A 22,246-nucleotide genomic window follows, 5' to 3' on the forward strand; every position below is an offset into this window, starting at 1 on the left:
CCCAGTGTGGGCATACTTGCCACTGACAGGTCCCTGAGCTGGGACATGATAGAGCAGGGAGAGCCTGGGTCCCCCTACCCAGCCACCACCCTTCCCTCAGATGGTGGCCCACTCCCCGGTCTAGCTGCTGGGCCAGGCAGCCCCAGCTGAATGGGGCAGCTCTACTGGCTCTGGCCGCTGGGCCATGCAGCCCCAGCTGAACAGAGCAGCTCTGACTTTTACCCAAGCTATCCCAAGACAAGGGATGGTTGTATAGACTCAGCCAAGGGGCCATCATTACCTCCACTCCCTCCCAAGAAGGGATGGGGTGCACTTGCCCCACAACAGGGATGATAAATAAGTTTGTACGGCATCAAACAGTCATCATATAAATTGATCACTGTGTACTTGGAATTTTTGAATGAAAGCTTCTATGTTTCCATAGAAATAGATGTTTTATTAATAACATGCACACACATATATTTAAAATACATGTACGCTTCTTCTACATTCACTTTAGAAAACAATCTCATAAAACCCTTAAACCAGGTCCCAAGTAATTTTAAACATTAAAAACAATATTTTTCCATGATTATACAACAAATATGTATTACTCCAACTAAGTGGTATAGAATCACCATCTAACTTTATAATGCAGGTTCATGCCTTTCAGTAGAAATAGATGTCTCCTTTTGATGCTTTATTAATATCAAATATATTTGACAATGCCTGCACCAGCTATTATATGCAAGGGTGATTCTCTGATGCAAAAACATTGTATATAAAGGATTTAAATGAAAGAGAGAATTCTGTTTTGCAGCTCTGTCACTGAATTTATATGAAGAGCATCATGTGTATACCATGCAGCTGTGGGTAAAATAGAACCCAAGGAATATGACAAGAACTGGGAAAATATCATTGCATGAATCATGAAAGAGAAATCATTGAATAAAAAGTAAAGCCTTGGTTTATATTGGTTAGAGTCTGAAATCCTGCTGTTAGGTTTCTTTTTAAAGTGATTGCTTTTTAATGTACTCCCAAGTATCAGCCTGGATCTTTGGAGAATACACAAAATTATCATCAGCTATATTGTGGTTTAGTTTTCACAGAAGGCTCCTATGATGAGGGGACTTTAAGGCACAATATTCTATATACTCAACTGAATGCATTCACTAAAAACAAAAGTTCTACTGACGATGCCTGATATACACATTCAAGAACTCAAGCGGTAGCTCAGTAATCACATCCATTGAAAATTAGGCAATTCAGGAGTGGCTTCACTGTATACATCTGCCTGGATCCTGCAAGTACTTACACATATGCTTAATTTTAAGCACACGAGTATCCCATTGACATCAATGAGACTACACATGTTGGTAAGTTAAGCACATTGTAAGAGCTTACAGAATCTGGGCCATTGTATTTCCAAATGCCTGTAACTTACAGGAGTTTGTAAGTCCTCCGTCATGTAACTGCAAAACACTCTGCCTTTGGCGAGTGATAATTATGAGCTTGATCCTGCAAACACTTATGGCCACAAGTAGTTCCACTGCAGGCAATGAGACGACGTGGTACAATAAGCACAATGCCTGCTAGTAAATGTTTTCAAGATCAAGCCTGACACTTGAAGCCAACCAGGAAAAGCAGTACAAAGAAAACGTAATAATTTACATGTTTATAATAAACAGTCACGTGAGTATCTGTGTAAATACATGCAACACTGCACTGAACATTAATTTTTCTTAAGCCAGTCATTTGCAAAATTACCAAATGTTGTTACCAAATCTTTCCCTGTCAGACATATCCTTTATATCGTCTCTAAGGTGTCATACATTATTTTTAGAATCTTTTCCAAGACAATTGGTTTTGAGAGGAAGGACTTTCTTTCCACCCAGTGCAAATATAACCTGGGTGTGTGCATAGTACAGTTGTAAAATCACATACATTTCTTTACACTGAAGTCTGACCATGAGCTACCTATAGATAGGATCACTTAGGAAAGTTCAGAAAAAGATGCTGCAAAAGTCAAACTAAACCCTGAATGGTTTTATCAATAAAACATCTCTTTATGTATCTGTTTTACAGTACTAAATGGTGGCTTGGTAACAGAGTATTAAAATATCACTCGATAATTTAATAACTTTCACAGTCAAGTTCTAGGGTCTGATTCTCACCAAAGTTATCCCATTTTTCAGCTGTCTCTGGGAGAACCAAATTCTTGATCTTCTAAAACGCTGAGCAGTTAGTTACCTGAGACCCGTTCAGAGTGTTTTTTCCTTGATATCTTTTAAAGGTGCATTAAGCTGCAACTCATCATGCAGCATCATATAAAATAAGCTTTTAAGAGGCCAGAAAGCACTTCCTTTTTTCCCAGACAAGGGAACTATTTTTCAAAGATGACTTCAACAAGTCTTGTAGTTCTAGTAAAGGTTAAAAGCTAACTCCTGCTCATTTTTTCCCCTCCCTTTCTTGCAAACTATTAGTAGAAGTAACATTATGAATCATTTGTGAAGTATAATTTAATGTAATGAGCCTTGCCTTTTAGCCCAGAATTATAGTGTACATACAATATAGTAGGTACCATTGTCAGTCAGTGAGAAGGGGTTATTTAGCATTTCATACAATAATCTGATCATTATGAATGCTGCAGAAAACTAACACAAAGAAAAAAGTGCATGAATCTGTTCACTTTAGAGCAGAAAATTACACATTTTTAAAATCAGAAGGCAGAAATAATTTCCCATAGACACCTGTTAGTCCTCTAATATGCCTTTCCACACCTCTCCCTGCACACACAGTAGGCAATGGACCATCAGAGATAAGAGAGCTCTTTGAGCGATGATGGCTCCTCTAACAACACTAATCGTGTCATTCTCTCACACATTGTACAGTAAACTCATTTCACTACCAGTTTATAGTAGTACACTCATTACACACATTAGATAATTGGAGCCTTTCTTCAGACTAGCCTGGCCTTCTTTCAATTTTCCTTGTTGCGATACGTAGCGTATATTAGTAGCTTTTAGCTGATGTCTTTTCAAAATACTTCAGTTTGCAAAATGCGAGCTAAGGTTGGAAACTTTGGGCCAGTTTTTCCGCTGGGATTACTCCAGTGGATCAACAAAAGGCCACTGATTTCAAAGGCGCTATGTTGATTTACACCAGCTGAGGATCTGGTCTTCAGACGATTTGACCCTTTTACCTCCGAGATAAGTATGGGCAAAAATGAAAGTGACTTCTCAGAACCTAAACATACACAATACTAACTTGACTTAAGAAACAGCATTGCTCCATTTTCCAGCTTTCCCGTTTCTGTGCTCTCTGTAGTCTATTTAGTATTAATGGTGTTTCACACAGCTGTAGATTCTGAAATTTGGGAGGAGTAGTTGTGTTGAATTTAGGTCAGAGAATTTTTAGTAAAAATGTTCAACTTTCTTGGATTTTTAGTTCTCTCTCTCTCTCTCTCCCTGTCTCTGAAACCTGCACTGCCTTCTAACTATGAATATCATCCTTGACTCACTTGATTTTGCACCTCATACTTCCTGTCCTTGCCTTTTATTTACTGTACAGTTAATACATGTCTGACAGCAGCAATTGTGTGTGCAATATACAAGAGCTAGAAATCGAAGGAGGGTTACAGGTGGAATTTTCATTCTATACTAAGCACAGCCATAGAAAGCCATTTTCATTTGTTCATACTGTATAATGCTTCAGAAATAGCATCAGTCAAATCTACATGAGAAAATTGGTTACTTGAATACATGTCTGCCTCCATTGTTACAACATACTATTATTTCACTTAGCATTACCTCTAAAGCTCCAGTGGCCATAATCTGCAATGCAAAGCTGATTCCTTCACTATAAACTTATAGTCTATAGCAGATGTTCTCAAACTGAGGGTTGGGACCACTCAGGGAGTTGCGAGGTTCTTCCAGGGGGGGTCACGAGCTGTGAGCCTCCACCCGAAACCCCACTTTGCCTCCAGCATTTATAATGGTGTTAAATATATTTAAAGTGTTTTTAATTTATAAGAGGGGGAGGTCACACTCAGAGGCTTGTTTTGTGAAAGGGGTCACCAGTACAAAAGTTTGAGAACCACTGGTCTATAGGACTCCCATTGAGTTCCATAAGCTTTGGATCAGGCATATTTGTTCAGCAATTCTGTGTTTCAAGTCATCCTTAAGTGAACAAATATATTGGTAACTGTGTAGTTACTGGCTTGTTAATAACGTTCTCCCAAGTTATAGTGCAATCTCTGCTTTTGACCCCATTTATTTTAACGTCATCCTCTCCCTAATGTTATTCTTTGGTATTTTCAGAACGTAACTCTGGCAGCTATGACTTTCCCATTCTAGTCATCAGATTGCGCAATGTGTCTCATAGGACATGCTTGATACATATTGTAAAGGAAATTCCAAAAATTGACATTAGACATCTAACTCCACCTCAAACACTGTTACTAACGTAGATTAAACTCATCTCAAATGAAAGACCTCTCAGGTTTTATTACAGTGTGTCACATATATTCCTTTTCTGGAAGGTGGGTTTTTGTGTTGCTTTTTTGTTTTCAAATCACAAAAAGTGCCCACCTAAGCTCTAACACTGATCATGCATTGTACCACATGGTTGAATAGTAAATAGCACACACACAAAAACCTCAGAGTTCCAGCCAGGCAACCTGGAGGGGATTCAAATCATGTTTAGAAAACACTGACAACTGGCTGAGAAAATAGACTTTCATCTGAGTCATTCTGTTTTGTCGCAAAATGTGTGTCAACAGAAAGATAAGTATGAAGTGAGAGCAATTGAGTGGATCAATTAAAAACACCCTCACTAGAGTGCTGACTGATCTCGGTGCAGAACTTCTTGTAAGTAGCAGATCAGTTATTTTGCTTTTTTGGAAATCCTAACCAAAGAGGTGTTTCTTTTGGCACTCATTCCTTCAGATTCAAAGCATTTCTCAAAGAAAACTTGCTTGCTAAACCTTACAAAAAATAACTCCCACCTCTCAATCTTCATTGTCAGAATAATTTGTCACTTTTGGTTTTACCTCTCACCTGGGATAGCATAATTTAAATACAAAGTAGATAAAATATGTCTACATTGGCAACTTAATGTCACTTAGTTTCTACAAAATACATTGCACGCAAGATCTCTGCTTATAAAACTCTTCGCATACCAATGACTGCAAAGTATTATTCAAAGTACCCTCCATTCATCTCTGTATGTAACCCATCTTTCATCACAAGTCTGTTTACAATTAGTGCCTCATCTTCGCATGTTAATAAGCAGTTCAAGCGTTCAGAAACAAAACATCAGTGGATCTAACAGCTACTTCAATTCATTTTATAAATAAGCAACTGAGAATTTTTCTCCAAGTGGCCGCTTGTATAGCCCATTCCATAAATGGAATTCTCTGTAGAATAAGGCACAATATGATACGAATGCAGCTCTTCATAATAGAGTGACTGAGAACAGCATTCTTGTACCATAAACTTCAGCCGTTTTCTTGTATCCGAGTAAGCGGTCCTATAACAGGGTGCCTCTTTAAAGTATTCATAGCTCTCTCTGTCTGTCTCTAGGTGGATCTTCCTCAGCAAATTGTTAATAAGCACAGACCTACGGAGATAGGTTTCAGGGTCTTCAAGGAATCGAAGTTTCTGCAGAGACAGTTTTAGAATACAAGTCCGGTCCTCAGGTAATATCAGGTGCTGAGAAGTAAAAACAACCAATATAGCTTTATGATCAAGAAATAAGAACAAGAGCTTTTCCCCTTTGGAATTTTTATTAGAAACATACTCACTTTTGGAAAATACCCCTGGTAATCTTGATGTAAATCTTCTTCTTCTGCATATTTTCTCTTAAAGTAAGCTACTTTCGACGTCGTTAGCGTATTTGTCAATACCCTGATTGGATCAGCTGTGCGACAAATAATAATAAAGAGTATCAGCAATGATTGTGGCAAATTGATGTCCCCTGTAATGTTCCAGTCTGGCATGTGCGAAACGATGTGTCTTTAAGCCTAGACTGCTTGGTTTCTGGGACTAACAGGATTTTTGCTTACACATCATTAGCTCTGTCATCATTTTTTTTTCCCCAAGCACACACAAGCGATGCTAGATACTTTGCAGAACTAAGAGAAAGGCAAGACTCCTGCCACGAAGAGTTTCAGTGTAACTTTTATATGTGACTCAGGTGAAATGAATTGAGCCATCAGAAGGGCATGAGGCAAGCAGTGGCTACAGAAATATGATCACACAAATGGAATACTAGTACAAATGGATGATTTCATCTGTTGAGTTCAGATGTTCTAGTACCCATGATGCACTTAACCTAGGAGGGGCATTCAGTACCATTGAACAAGGAAGTGAATGTACATCCCTCATAAAGAGTTGACAGTGCCTCAGCCACACTAATGTATATGGGAGGGATGCAATAACAGTTGTTTCTTCACTCTTTGTACAGCAGCTTTATGGTTCAGAACTCTTTACTCATCATACAGGAGAGACCATGTTACCCACCCCTTCCCACAGTGAAGCACTGGAGATGTGGTTTCATTGGCACGCAATTACCATTCTACACACTAGGTGATGCTGTGGTCACAGCAAAGTGAATGAGCTCTTGAAAGTAAAATCTTTGTTGGATTTCAAGGTGGCGCGGAGTTGGTCACACTCAGGGTATGTCTACACTACGGGATTATTCCGATTTTACATAAACCGGTTTTGTAAAACAGATTGTATAAAGTCGAGTTAATGCGGCCACACTAAGCACATTAATTCGGTGGTGTGTGTCCATGGTCCGAGGCTAGTGTCGATTTCTGGAGCGTTGCACTGTAGGTAGCTATCCCGTAGCTATTCCATAGTTCCCGCAGTCTCCCCCACCCATTGGAATTCTGGGTTGAGACCCCAATGCATGATGGTGCAAATACAGTGTCGCAGGTGATTCTGGGTAAATGTCGTCACTCATTCCTTCCTCCGTGAAAGCAACGGCACACAATCATTTCGCACCCTGTTTCCCTGGATTGCCCTGGCAAACGCCATAGCACGGCAACCACGGAGCCCGTTCAGCTTTTTTTTTACTGTCACCCTATGTCTACTGGATGTTGCTAACAGACGTGGTACTGCAGCGCTACACAGCAGCATTCATTTGCCTTTGCAAGATAGCAGAGACGGTTATCAGTTGTTCTGTACCATCTGCCATGCCACTGTAAATTGGCGATGAAATGATGGTTATCAGTCATTCTGTACCGTCTGCTGCTGTCATGGGTGCCCCTGGCTGAGGTCGGCCAGGGGCGCAAAGACAAAAATGGGAATGACTCCCCAAGTCAATCCCTCCTTTATGGTATCTAAAAATAGTCAGTCTTGCCTAGAATATGGTGCAAGTGTACTAGAGAACCAGTGTACCAGAGAACCAGAGAGCACAGCCGCTCCGTGTCAGATCCCGCAGAAATGATGAGCTACATGCCATTCTAGGGGGTGCCCCTGCAGCAACCTCACCTGTTGCTTCCCTGCTCCCCCAACCCTCCTGGGCTACCGTTGCAGTGTCCCCCCATTTGTGTGATGAAGTAATAAAGAATGCAGGAATAAGAAACACTGACTTGTTAGTGAGGTAAAATGAGGGGGAGGCAGCCTCCAACTGCTATGATAGTCCAGGCAAGACATTAAATGGTCGGGGGGAGGGGAGCCCAGCATCCCACTGCTATGATAGTCCAGGCAGTACAGAATCTTTTCTTTACACATGAAAGGGAGGGGGCTGGAGCTCAGCCCCCCATTGCTATGATGAAGATGGTTACTAGCCGTTCTGTACCATCTACTGGGAATGACCGGGAGTCATTCCTATTTTTATCCAGACGCCCCCAGCCGACCTCACCTGAGGCCAGCCAGGAGCACTCATGGGCTGATGATGACGACGGATAGCAGTCATATTGAACCATCTGCCACCAGGGAGGGAGGGGAGAGGATACTGCTGTTCACTGCTGCAGCATCGCGTCTGCCAGCAGCATGCAGTAGACATAAGGTGACATTGAAAAAAGTCAAGAAACTATTTCTTTCCCTTTTCTTTCACGGGGGGGAGGGGTGTAAATTAACGAGCTATACCCTGAACCACCCTGGACAATGTGTTTGACCCTACAGGCATTGGGAGCTCAGCCAAGAATGCAAATACTTTTTGGAGACTGCTGGGGACTGTGGGATAGCTGGAGTCCTCAGTACCCCGTCCCTCCCTCCATGAGCGTCCATTTGATTCTTTGGCTTTCCGTTAAGCTTGTCACACAGCACTGTGCTGTGGACTCTGTATCATAGCCTGGAGATTTTTTTCAAATGCTTTGGCATTTCGTCTACTGGACCGGAGCTGTGATAGAACAGATTTGTCTCCTCATACAGCGATCAGATCCAGTATCTCCCGTAGGGCCCATGCTGGAGCTCTTTTTGGATTTGGGATTGCATCGCCATCCGTGCTGCTCAGAGCTCAACGCTGGGCAAACAGGAAATGAAATTCAAAAGTTCGGGGGGCTTTTCCAGTCTACCTGGCCAGTGCCTCCGAGTTCAGATTGCTGTCCAAAGTGGTCACAATGGTGCACTGTGGGATACCACCCGGAGGCCAATACCGTCGATTTGCGGCCACACTAACCCTAATCCGATATGGTAATACCGATTTCAGCGCTACTCCTCTTGTCGGGGACGAGTACAGAAACCGGTTTAAAGAGCCCTTTATATCGATATAAAGGGCCTCGTTGTGTGGATGGATACAGCATTAAATTGATTTAAAGCTGCTAAAATTGGTTTAAATGCGTAGTGTAGACCAGGCCTTAGTTGTGTTTATTGCTTATAAGTCAATCTCCATAGTTCTGACTGTATGACTCAGATGGGAATGGAGCAGAAAGAATACTCCATTTGATTCCACAACAAAACTTAGAGGAGGGAAGAGGTGGACCCAGAGCACAGAATTTGGGGTGGGGGCATTGGATGCAGGCTTTTGTTTCAGCCCAATATGGAGACAAGGGCCACATGCGGGAGCAGATCTGGCTCTAACCATCTGCTGCTGGGCCCTGGGGGTTTTGTTCTGGGCCCATCCCTTGGTAAGAGTTCTAGCATGACAAGTTCTAGCGCAATTAACTCCTCCTCCCCTAAACTTTCACGGTGCTCCAACCAAGCTGAGGTTCCTGCTGAGATCACTGATACACTCCTTAAATGTGTGAATGTGTGTTCTCCTACACTATACCCAGGGGGAAAGGGCCAGGAGAGCAGTTGGATTCCAACAGGCAATGGCCATGTTTTATGATACAGTGGGCCCAATCCTCTGTCACTGATGTCAATGGACATTTTGCCAATTATTTTCAGTGGGAGCAAGACTGATCCCCAGAATGTTTCATCAGATATCAAGGAACCAGTTCATCCCTACACCAGAGCTTGGCACAGGGACCGATGGATGGAGGGGAAAGGGGCATAGGTGGCTTTATGTCACCTGTGTGCCTTCTCTATCCCGAGTAAGCTGGGAAGGGAGGCAACCCTAACTGGCACCAAGGGGCCATTCTGGCAGTGAGGGATAGCTTCAATGTAGGAATATCCCAGCCACACTCCAACACATCTTTTGTGGAGGGGGCGGGGGTGAGATGGCATAGAGCCTGTTCTACTGGCTCTGTGTCAGCCAAGGGTTTCTCCTGTGCTGGGATATTTCCCAGGGGCCAGATCCAGCTGGTTAACAGCCCTTTTGCCCGAGCTCATGAAAAAATCCCACAGAAAGCATCTGAAGGGGAAAGATCTCTGTAAGGTTCTCCATGCAGTGTTTTCTCCCCAAGTGTTTAGCCAGGGTGGTGTTCCCCTATTACAGAAGGCTACCAGGCTGGCCTGCAAGCCCTGACTGGAAGGATTAATTCTCTTTAACTTTCAAAGGAATGTTTCATTACTTGGGGCCAAAGCCTGCAGCCCTGAGCTAGGATCATATGAATTAAAACCCTATTGAATGTAATGGGAGACCTACAAATGGAGAGCTTCCAGAACTAGACTCTCAGTCCTTCCTCCCATTGGACCTGGTTCTACATTCCAGCCAAGCTGGGCTCAGTACAGGAATGGAGTGGGACACAAGGGTGACTAAGTATGCCTGGGCCAGCTGCAATCTGTTTCAACCCTCAGCATATTCAGCAACTCTAAATTACCCAAAGAACCCCCTTACACAGAAGGGATTCCCAGACAGCCACTTCTCCCCAGTTTAAGGCCCTCTTACATCACCAGACCACCATAAAGGGAGCCAGGGCAGAACGGAGAATTAGCTCCATTGAAGTTACTAGCTTTCATTTACTTCAATGAGTCTGATTTGAGCAAAATTGTATTCCAGCTGATAAGACATCCCATCCCTATCCATGTATTCAGCTGCACTGCTGGACCCTTTGCTACATTCTTATCCATCGGTGGCTGTAAGTATTAGTCATAATTCATAGATAGCAAACCCTTGTCAAATCACAATAAGAGCACCACTGCTGAGTAATTTTATAATAACGTTCAAGTAGACAAAGCTGCAATACTGGACCTCCAGGAGATTTGGCTAGCACAGAAAATATTTGGCTAATTATATATTATCTTCTCCGATCTTATATAGTCCCCCATTACTGCAGGATCTGAGCATAATCTTTAATGGGTTTATCCTCACAACACTCCATGAGGCGGGCAGTGCTGTGATCCCCATTGCACGGGTGGGGAACAGAAACACAAAAAGGGTAAGTCGCACAGAAAGTTTGTAGTAGAGCAGGGACTTGAACCCACACATCCCAAGCTATCACCCTAAGGCCTGGCCCACCCTTCAGCTCCACAATGAACTTCTGACCCAAGTTTTCAGTCCCTTACATTTGTTCAGCAGCCGCTTCAGTGAAAAGGCAGGAGGGGAAAAAAAGCATTGGAACAAAATTATACCTGTGTACTTCAAATGCAGGCTTAGCGAGAGGGGAAGGCAAAGACAAAAGATGACAGATTGTGGTAGATGTCTGCTACAGAATGTATAAATTAGAGCTCAATCCGGCAACTTCTCAGAGTTGTTCTTACTCGTATAGACAGTTCCTTTGGAGTCAATGAGCCTGCTCATGTCAGTAAGAATTACCCTCCTCTGTAAGGGGTGGAACATCAGGCCTCTTGACTGACTGTTCCTTGAGGCATGGTCTGGAGGGTGTTTTCCAGTGTGACAGATCCAGGCCAGTGGGGTACAGGAGTCTGATAGAGGGCAAATGTACTGGTCACTGGCTGAGTAGTTTTCTGTTCCCTGAGTGACCAGAGCAGGGGCTGCACTAGAGTAATCAGGAACCTGCTAGAACCAATTAAGGTAGACAGGCTGATTAGAACACCTGCAGCCAATCAAGGCAGGCTAATCACGGCACCTGGGTTTAAAAAGGAGCTCATAGACTCATAGCTCACTCCAGTCAGGCGAGGGGGAGCCAGAGGAGAGGAAGTGTGTGTGAGGAGCTGGGAGTGAGAGGGTGTGCTGCTGGAGGACTACGGAGTACAAGTGTTATCAGACACCACGAGGAAGGTCCTGTGGTGAGGAGAAAGAAGGTGGTTTGGAGGAGGCCATGGGGAAGTACCCCAGGGAGTTGTAGCTGTCATGCAGCTGTTACAGGAGGCACTATAGACAGCTGCAATCCACAGGGCCCTGGGCTGGAACCCGGAGTAGAGGGCAGGCACGGGTTCCCCCCAGACCTCCCAACTCCTGATCAGACACAGGAGAAGTTGTTCCAGACTGTGGGGAAGATCACTGAGGTGAGCAAATCTGCCAAATAAGCGCAGGACCCACCAAGGTAGAGGAGGACTTTGTCACACCAGGTGTTTGTCAAGCATCAACTGTACTTATGGTGCTATAGGAATAATACTATACAGCAGATATCCTTTTCCTTCTTGCCCCTCTCAGAGCAAACTATAGGCTATGAAGGTCAATTATGCAACCCAAAGGGTGAACAATCATCCACGTGAACTTACATCTGGACCCAATCCAGATGGAAGGGGATGGGATGGGATAGATAATCACAAAGGAAATTGGTGCTTTACTAAGAGTATCGTCACTCGATTGCTTGCTGCAGGACATATTCAGCCCTAGTGTGAAGGGCCACCTTAGGATCTTCAGCCCCACTTCAGGCCTTTGTAGGGTCTACATAGGGAGTGCAGCACAGCAGCTGCCCAGGGCTGCCTGTGCATCCCCAGCATATCATAGAACAGGTCTGCGCAATAGCCATGCAGGGCTGGTCCCTTTTGAGGGAGACTCAGGGGAGGATCCACAGATCTGTGCTTATGCAGATGGAGTGACCTCAGTGCCCCGTGCGAATGGTGCAGAAGGGATGCAGCTTGCTCTTATAGCCCATCGTCTGGAATAGCAACCCCTGGGAGTCTGCACAGTGGCCCCTAACCCAGGGGAGGTCAATTTCATCACATTCCACCGACAGAGAGCCTAAAAACACAAGGCTGTGTGTAGGTGCAGTGAATTTCATCCCAAAGGTATACACACATCAGTTAGTCCCTCTAACAGGTCAGTTTAGAATCTACGTGGATCTAGTACTATCAAACTTCAAAGCTTTGGATGCAATTTTAATGCTGTAATATCCCATCTTTTCTGATTTATTGCCATGTTGATGTGTAGAGGAAATGGGCCAAGTCCTGGGCTTCACTAGATCACATAGGGCAACATGTTACCAGCGTAGCTTTAAAGCTGATACTCCCATGATCCTGGGGCATTGGGATGCCTGGCCACACCCTTTTCTCTCAGCTCATGCCCTAAGCCAGTAGCTGTGGAGGTGGCATGGGGTGGTATCAGAGCCACTATCATGGTTGTACATCACCCAAAATTCCTTTTTATAAGGGTCAGAGCTGCTGGATTTAAGTCAGCTTTATGATAGAGAAAATTGGAGGGAAAAGTTTTAATCTCCTGGAGAATTTGAGACAATGTTTCTCAACAACAGAACAAACCTTAAACTAAACAAGTGATTCAAATTAAAGAGCAATTTTTCAAAAGCCTGCGCCTTATTTGTGTACTTAACAAACATGTATGGTCATGCACTCTGACCTGCACACACATTTGCTGCAATCGTGCATGCAGGTGGTTAAGTGCCCAAATAGCCATTTGCATAGATATTCACTTATTCATACATGGAACAGTGGGAAATGCATGTGGATGTGAATGACCAAGATTTTAATGGGTAGGGAGAATGAACTGTCCCTCACAGACAAGTTAGACAACTGAGTGTTTGATCCCATATTCCTTGCATACCCACAATGCTCAGTGACTTCAACTATCAACTTAGATAGGATATTCCCCAGTGCCACCCAGAGCCCTCCTATTTCTGTGTTTATAAACCCAAAGAAAGTGCCACTCTGAAACCCAAAGAAAGACCCTCTAACTGAGATTTGCGATACCCTCACGCATACAACTGAGGTTGTATTTTCTGACTGAGCTGCTTATGTCCATCTTTCAGCCTGGTTTCAACTTACAGCTGCATAAAACTGGAGTAATGCAGCACTGAATGAGGTCCTTAGGGCTTTGTTTCAATATAAACACACTGACTTGGTGCTCCTTGTGTGTAAGGCTCTTCTTGGGAGCCAAGTGTTTTCACAGTTCCATCAAGGTGGCTCTCAAGCTGAGAGACAGCTATATCATAACCATATCAAATTTCCTCACTACCATACCACAGTTCAAGCCACAGGGCCAAATTTTCCAGTGGTGCCAGTGGGCGCAATGCCGCTAACATCACTGGTGGTGCCCCTGCTTACAACAGCCCCAGATTTGGCCCATACTTCCAGCTTCTGAAAATGAGGATAGTCACATTCAGCAAAGCATATGAGCACACACTTACATCCATTCCTGTTCATCAAAGGCTAAAATAAGAGTCTGTGGCCTGATTGTCAAAGGTGTTAGGCACTGGCAGATCTCAGTGGCAGTTAACCAGGTTAGCCTTCCTTCACCCTCACGTTGGTGCGCTATTTACACTTCACATGACAGACTCTCTGAATGTCTGTTCTCAACACACAGTGCACCGGGGAGTTGCATTTGTAGCTTCTATCAATGCTAATGGAAGTTAGAAGCATAAATCCCACACATCAGTGAGAGAATAGACGCCTACGTCTCTAATCTTGATTCCCCAAATGCAACTTTACAATGTCTTTAATTATACGCTATAACTGCATAATGTGCCCCCTTTCTATTAATTTCAAGAATAACAATAGTAGTGCTAAATGGCATGATATGCAGTGATGTATTAAGCATGCTTGAAACCGAGGATTATCTTATCTAAATTCAAGTGGAAATATATTCAGAATATAGCAATGTCATACTCCTGCTGAAAATTGCAAGACGCTCTTTCATTTGACCTGTGTGATCACAACAATGGTCTCAATGACAGGACAAATGCTTTCACATTAATCAATTGATGTAGAGTGATTTTAACAATGAGGCAACTTATATGAGGGGCAGGAGACAAGACTGGGGTGTATAAATGGTTGTCTAGTTAGGTGAAGAGGAAGGATGGGCTTGTGACTAGGGCCCTAGAATGGGACTCTAGAGACATGGGTTCTATTTTCAGCTTTTCTACAGACTGCATTAAACGAAAAAAACACAGTAAAAGAACTGAAAAAGAGCCACTGTGGCTTAACAACCAAGTAAAAGATGCAGTAAGAGATAAAAACGCATCTTTTAAAAAGTGGTAAGGTAAATAGAAAGGAGCATTAAAAACTGCCATATTTAAGTTTGAAGAGCAGCTAGCCAAAAACTCAAAAGATAATAACAAAATGTTTTTTAAGTACATCAGAAGCAGGAGGCCTGTTAAACAACCAGTGGGGCCCCTGGATGACTGAGATACAAAAGGAGCATTTAAAGATGACAAAGTCATTGCTGAGAAACTAAATGAATTCTTCAGTCTTCACGGCTGAGGATGTTAGGGAGATTCCCAAATCTGAGCCGTCCTTTGTAGGTGAAAAATCTGAGGAATTGTCACAGACTGAAGTGTCATTAGAGGAGGTTTTGGAATTAATTGATACATTTAACAGTAACAAGTCATCGGGAACAGATGGCATTCACCCAAGAGTTCTGAAAGAACTCAAATGTGAAATTGCAGAACTATTAACTATGATTTGTAACCTGTCCTTTAAAAATGCTTCTGTACTCAGTGACTGGAAGATAGCTAATGTAACACCAATATTTAAAAAGGGCTCTAGAGATGATCCAGGGCAAAAGTCAACATGATTTCTGTAAAGGGAAATCATGTCTTATTAATCTATTAGAGTTCTTTGAAGGGGTCAACAAACATGTGGACAAGGGGGATCCAGTGGACATAGTGTACTTAGATTTCCAGAAAGCCTTTGACAAGGTCCCTCACCAAAAGCAGCAAAGAATCCTGTGGCATCTTATAGACTAACAGACATTTTGGAGCATGAGCTTTCGTGGGTGAATACCCACTTCGTCGGATGCATGCCACTTTGTCGGTATTCACCCACGAAAGCTCATGCTCCAAAACATCTGTTAGTCTATAATGTGCCACAGGATTCTCTGCTGCTTTTACAGATCCAAACTAACACGGCTACCTCTCTGATCCCTCACTAAAGGCTCTTATGTAAATTGAGTTGTCATGGAATAAGATCCTTTCATGGACTGAGAACTGGTTAAAAGACAGGGAACAAAAGGTAGGAATAAATGGTAAATTTTCAGAATGGAGAGAGGTAACTAGTGGTGTTCCCCAAGTGTCAGTCCTAGGACCAATCCTATTCAACTTATTCATAAATGATCTGGAGAAAGGGGTAAACAGTGAGGTGGCAAAGTTTGCAGATGATACTAAACTGCTCAAGATAGTTAAGACCAAAGCAGACTGTGAAGAACTTCAAAAAGATCTCACAAAACTAAGTGATTGGGCAACAAAATGGCAAATGAAATTTAATGTGGATAAATGTAAAGTAATGCACACTGGATAAAATAACCCCAGCTATACATACAATATGATGGGGGCTAATTTAGCTACAACTAATCAGGAAAGAGATCTTGGAGTCATAGTGGATAGTTCTCTGAAGACATCCACGCAGTGTGCAGCGGCAGTCAAAAAAGCAAACAGGATGTTAGGAAACATTAAAAAGGGGATAGAGAATAAGAAGAAGAATATCATACTGCCCTTATATAAATCTATGGTACGCCCACATCTTGAATACTGCGTGAAGATGTGGTCTCCTCATCTCCAAAAAGATATACTAGCATTAGAAAAGGTTCTGAGAAGGGCAACTAAAATGATTAGGGGTTTGGAACTGGACCCATATGAGGAGAGATTAAAGAGGCTAGGACTTTTCAGCTTGGAAAAGAGGAGACTAAGGGGGGATATGATAGAGGTATATAAAATCATGAATGGTGTGGAGAAAGTGAATAAGGAAAAGTTATTTACTTGTTTCCATAATATAAGAGCTAGGTGCTCCCAAATGAAATTAATGGGCAGCAGGTTTAAAACAAATAAAAGGAAGTTCTTCTTCACACAGCGCAATCAACCTGTGGAACTCCTTGCCTTGTGAAGGCTCGGACTATCACAGGGTTTAAAAGAGAAGTAGACAAAGTCATGGAGGTTAAGTCCATTAATGACTATTAGCCAGGATGGATAAGGAATGGTGTCCCTAGCCTCTGTTTGTCAGAGGGTGGAGACGAATGGTAGGAGAGAGATCACTTGATCATTATCTGTTAGGTTCACTCCTTCTGGGCCACCTGGCATTGGCCACTATCAGCAGACAGGATACTGGCCTGGACTGACCTTTGGTCTGACCCAGTATGGCCAGTCTTATGTTCTTTTGCATGTGTAACCTTGGGCAAATTACTTAATTTTCTGTGCCTCGGTTTCCCTTTCCTGCTTCACTGCCTATGGGGAAATTCATTCACGTTTATGACATGCTCAGATGATGCAGTGACAGGGGCTGTGTCAGCACCTCAGCAGTGGCTTGGTGACCCAGACATCTGCAGCTGATAGCCACTGAGACTCACTGACCACAATATGAGCTTAATGCACATTTCAAGGTGAATGGTAGTAACATGTTCCTACTTAGATTCCTATCACAGCGTCGGGAAGATCATCAATATGCAAGTGGGCTAAAGATGACCGAGACATATACCATATCTAAGTGTCTCTTGCATACTCAAATAGAAAACTTCAGACTTTTAAACCAATAGAAATTGACATTTATTTTCAATAGGAGACATGACTTTGACACCCCGGGAAATACTGTAATGTCCTTGCGACTGCTGTCAAAATACAGTAATAAATTGTTTTTCTCTAAGCCAAGCACAGCTTGCACTCAAGGAGCATCCTGGCTGAAATCTTTCTTTGATTTAACACACCAGGCTGCTGAGGTTCCATCTTTCCTGGGCACTGAGAGTAGCTGCTCTACTGTTTGACTCTGTGAAGCCATTGCACCACGAACAAGTGAACGTGCAGAAGGGAGACACTTTGACAGCGCAAAGATTTCACCTGGATGCAAAATTACCTGCAATCTTTTAAAAGGAGGACAAATCTTGCATTTCTTGCTCAGACCTTAAGCAGAGAAAACTCCGTTTAACTTGCATGGAGTTTTGCCTGAGTAAAAACTGTTAGACTGTATCCATACTGTTGTAATGTCACTAAAATTGCTGGCTTTATGCTTTAAAATGACATTCCTGGTGGTTGGCTAATCATCTCTGAGGACCCCACTAATTAACTCTATGTACATATGTTTGCACTTTTTCCTTCATTGATACAAGTATCCCTGTGCTCATGAAGGTTTGACTTTTGCATTAGTGAAGACACCGTATTTAATTACAGAGAGATCATCACCTTGCTTATCCCAGTAGGTCCATTGGCTTCTTTAGGACTATTCACTTTAGCAAAGTGAGCAGGATTTGGCCTGTGTATAGCAAATAAGTAAGAGAAAATCATCTTTTCCAGTTGGTCTGCTTTTAAAATAGTTATAAGTAAGAAACCCCTTGCTAAACTTCTGCACTGGAGCAGTCTCACCAGAAAACAGCCCATTATATTGATTATCCAAATTATATTAAAGAGACATTTATTCTGTGTTTAGACAAAGGCCATTGTTTTTAGTCGGCTAACCCATTGGTTACCTTGTGATGCTGAATCAATCTGCAAAGTGTCTTTCTGGGATGATTTCAGCAATTCTGGTAAAATTTACTCTTTGCACAGGCTCAGCTAGCATCTCTCACAGCGCTGCACTGTTGAACTGGCACGGTGGATCAAGGAGAGAGAAACATTTCACTTGGCAAAATCAACACATGCATTGAAAGTTGTTAGATTGTAAAAGATCAAGATGTTATTTAATGAGACCTTATGATATTTCATAACACAAAAAGCAATTTCCTGAAGTCACATACAACTCTATAACTTTCTTTCTTAGACTCCATTTGAAATATAAGGAAATTGAAATGTTACAAAAACTCATTTCACTTAGGAGTATGTTTATAATTACATAAGAGGGAACGCGGTTAGTCATCTTGCCTGGTTCTCTAAACATCATGCAATTACATGAGACGTATCTTTTTACTGTCCTGAACTCCTCCTTTTAAATTACATACTTTTATATCCTTTGACTGACTGCTGTCAGACTTTACCTTTTCTGAAAAAAAAAAAAGCTGGAGTATTGCGAGCAAGATTACAACATAATTTTGTGTAGTAGTAACAATCTCTTATTATATACACACTTACACAATGTGTACATAATAATGTCATTTTTGAAAACATCAGAATTTATCATTTACAATCAGTCCCGTTATTGCAATGTGGATGTCTTGGTTTTTGCCCTTTAAGTGAGGAGCTTGTATCTGAGCACTGTCTTGCATTCTGTATTAGAGTGGATTGTTTAAACACATATTAAAGACATCAGTCCCATGAGAAAACTATAAAGAGTGTGGGTCTGCACTTGCAGATGCTGTATGTATTGACACACACACTTTTAATACACATGCATGATAAAAGCCTAGGTCTAAAGCCTCTGTCTGTGTCCCTCAGATAGAAGCAATGCCTATATATAGATAGTTGTCTCATCGGAGAGGACAAGGAGGAGGAACTGATGGAAAGACTTGCTATGGTTACTTTTCAGAGTTTGGGACTGAAAGTCCGGAGATGCTGTGATTCCGCTGCCCTCTGCCAGAGCACACTTTCAGCCTGCACTAGCCACACGGCTGGCCAAGGGGCGAGTGGCTCCCGTTCTGTATTAGAGCATTAATTGCAAACCCACCCGCCCACCCTCCTCCCCATTGGAGAGCTAGCAAAGCCCGGGGAGAGGCAGGGGGAAGTTCTCCCAAGCACACCCCCTCCCCTGCCGGCAGCGGGCAGAGCGAGCCCTGCAGGGGGCAGGTCACCGCCCCGGCCAGGCAGGGGCTCCCCCGCGCCGCACTAAGGGGCCGCTGCGCTGTGCAAGAAAAAGGCACTTACCGGGCAAGCGGGGCCACAGGACGGGGCGGGCTCCGGCGCTCGCCCCTGGCTTGGAACGCAGCCTTCCCGCTCGGCTCCTGCTCCCCAGCCCCAGCTCCGGCAGGTCCCTCCAGTCACTGCCGAGCGCATCCCCGGCTCGCTCCAGAGCAGGGGGCGGGCAGCCCAGATGTTCCTCTCCCGGATTGGTCCAGAGGGAGCAGATGTTGGCCCGTTGCTAAGAGAGTTGCTAGGAGGCGATGACGCTCTCAGCATCTCAGGAGCAACTTCAGTGGCGCTTTGAATTTCTTGCTGGGAGAATGTAGTGGAGAGTGTCCTGAGGAGCCCCAGGGTTAGGGGGTGATCTGAGCCCCAGGGGGGAGGGCGTGCCCTGAGACCCAGGGTTAGGGGTGCCCCAAGACCCAGGGGGAGCAGGTGATCTGATCCCCAGGGGCAAGGGGTGCCCCGAGACCCAGGGTTAGGGGTGCCCTGAGCCTGGAGCATTGAAACGGGTGTACTGAACTTAGGGCATGGAGGGTGACTTGAACCCTGGAGTTGGGGGGGTCGATGAGCCTGGGGCATAGAGGGGGACATTTAATCCCAGGGTTAGGGATGCACTGCTTCTGGGGCATGGAGGGGAGGGGAATGCACTAATTCCCATGTTATGGGGTGCATTGAGCATCAAGGATAAGAGGGAAGATGTACTTAGGCCTGGATGTCAGATGGGTAAGGCGTCACTGAATTTTGGGGTCTCTGAGTTTTAGGGGTGAGCTAGCAAGGGATCAGGTGAGGAGTGCATTGAGCCTGGTGGTTTGGCTGAGGAGCGAGCGAGAGCACTGGTTGGAGAGGGAGTGCCCTGCACATCACGCAAGGCAAGAGGAAGCCTTTGAGCTGGGAGGGAGGGTGCTGAGATGAGCCTTAGGGAAGGGGAGGATGGTCACAGTGTGATATGGGGGTGGAACAAAGAGCAGGTGGAATGAGCACTTTAAGATCCTGCCCATTGCTGGTGGAAAGAACAGGATGGCAGCTAGGGCCTTCAGAGTGGGCTGATGGAACATGGAAAGTGCTTTACCTAGAGCAGTGTTAAGTGTCTTAGGTGTATGGGAGAGTCTTTGGGAGCTGCAGTGGTGGATTGGGGAATGCTTGCATTAAGGATTGCAGCAGGGATTGGCCTCAGAGAGCAGGTATCAAGGGGGTAACAACATGTCTTTCCCTCCCACACACCCCTCTCCTTTTGGCCTCTCAAGTCACCTGTCTTCTCCCTGCCCTTTCCACAACTTCCAACATCCCCTGCACCAGCTGCCTGCCAGCAGCCAGAACACATTGTACGGTATATGCTATTTCACACATTGCAGCTGGGCCAGATCAACTCCTAGAGCACTCCAGTTTTGTAGCATCAGACCTCATATCTTAGCACACGTACATGCTATTCAATCATACCAGCAGGCATAGAAGCAGCAGGGCCCAAGTCCTTTTAAGATGGACTGTCATGGAAAGCCAGGACTTGGCACCCCAGAAGGAGGCAGAGATGAAGAGAACTGCAGAAACCCAGATCTCAATACACTGCAGTTGTCCAGAGCCCCATGCCATACTGCAAAATGGAACCTCAAGTGGCCTCCTCTCAGCCATACCAGTTGCCTAGAACAGAGGTGTGAGAAGTCAGCACTCACTGACAAACCCAGTGAGCAATGTCAGCCCCACTGCAATCCCTGCTGGCGAAGCAATGGACAATACCTCCCAGCTTTTAGTTCATTGATGGTTAAAGAGAAGGCAATGACCAAGACATGGAAAAGAAATAACAGCAGGTAAATCTTGCTTAGCACCCAGCTAGCAGCGTGCATCCTCATGGTGCCATGGGAGCACTTATTGAAAAATGTGCTGTGAAAATGACTGTAAAATCTAGAGAAGAGTGAATAGCTATCACCTGGGCTCTCAGGAGTAGTGTTATTATTTGTAGCATCTACTAGCCCCAGCCATCAGTCAGGGCCCTGTTGCACTAGGGGCTGTACAAACCCAGAACAAAAAGACAGTCCCTGCCCCAGGAGTTTATCATCCCAGTATAAGACAACCAGTAGATGCAGGTAGGCAGGGCCCAAGGAAGCAATGAGAGTATCTGTCTGGCTACTTCTGTGGCTCTCAACATTGCTAAAGTACCTGGGTATCTTCCACATGGTTACAAAGAGGCAGTACAAGGATAAATACTCAAGGGCCAGAGCCTCACCTGGTGTTAATCAGCAAAGCTCCGTTGGCATTAATGGAACTGTGCTGACCTACTCAGTGTCTCTCTTCCTTGCTTCCCTGTAGTAAATAATCATGATTTTTTTCCCGTGTGTGTGCCAGTTATATCTGTATCCACCTGTCCACATACAATTGCCCTAAGGCCGCTATTCCTCAGTGGTGCGGCCCATGCCACTGCAATTCCTGCCTGGGCAATAATTTAGCCTTGATCCAAAATTGTTCTCTGCTTGATACGATCCCTGAAAATAACTCAGATGTTTCAGCCAGTCCAGAGCGCAGAAGCCTGTCTTTTCAATGTGGCGAGCCACTGTGGGAGTACACCTCCAGCTGTACCCTACACCCTGCCTGCCTGTACATTTCCTTTAGCAATTCTAGAAACCGAGGATCTACAATGCCCAAAATGGTCTGCAATCTGGTTGCTTGAGCAGATCAGCACTCTCTTTTTTCCTCCCTTTCCACAGTTTTGGGTCCCCCCAGATTTTGGCTCCAGAATGTAGTTGCTGCATAGCTGGCAGCAAGATGGGCTCCACGAAGGGCCCACGTCTTTGGAGCCCTCTCTCTGCCATCATCAGACCAAATGTAGGAAGGATTCTCCACTCACTCACATAGGTGTAGTGTTCACTTCAGTAGAGTTACACCTGCTTT

General features: G+C 44.1%; 1 protein-coding gene across 1 annotated transcript; it reads right to left on the minus strand.

The window, feature by feature from the left end:
• Positions 1 to 459: 459 nt before the first annotated feature.
• LOC127052418 (uncharacterized) lies at positions 460 to 20,713 on the minus strand. Its single transcript, XM_050956014.1, has 4 exons — positions 20,615 to 20,713; positions 19,388 to 19,601; positions 5,783 to 5,898; positions 460 to 5,690 (listed from the first exon to the last, which is right to left on the minus strand). Exons 1-4 carry the CDS (start codon positions 20,711 to 20,713, stop codon positions 5,316 to 5,318), a joined length of 804 nt encoding a protein of 267 aa, XP_050811971.1. The 3' UTR covers positions 460 to 5,315.
• Between the last annotated feature and the right edge of the window lie 1,533 nt (positions 20,714 to 22,246).

The sequence above is a fragment of the Gopherus flavomarginatus genome, chromosome 5 (genome assembly GCF_025201925.1).
Source record: "Gopherus flavomarginatus isolate rGopFla2 chromosome 5, rGopFla2.mat.asm, whole genome shotgun sequence".
Lineage (NCBI taxonomy): Eukaryota > Metazoa > Chordata > Testudines > Testudinidae > Gopherus > Gopherus flavomarginatus.

Excerpts from the sequence above, each read along its gene's own strand:
- LOC127052418 (XM_050956014.1), bottom strand. The coding sequence starts at position 20,713 with ATGTGTGAAATAGCATATACCGTACAATGTGTTCTGGCTGCTGGCAGG. Across the intron at positions 19,602-20,614 it reads AAAGGGCAGGGAGAAGACAG|CAACGGGCCAACATCTGCTC; the intron begins GTGACTTGAGAG and ends CAACTCTCTTAG. Across the intron at positions 5,691-5,782 it reads ACCAGGGGTATTTTCCAAAA|CACCTGATATTACCTGAGGA; the intron begins GTGAGTATGTTT and ends TTTACTTCTCAG.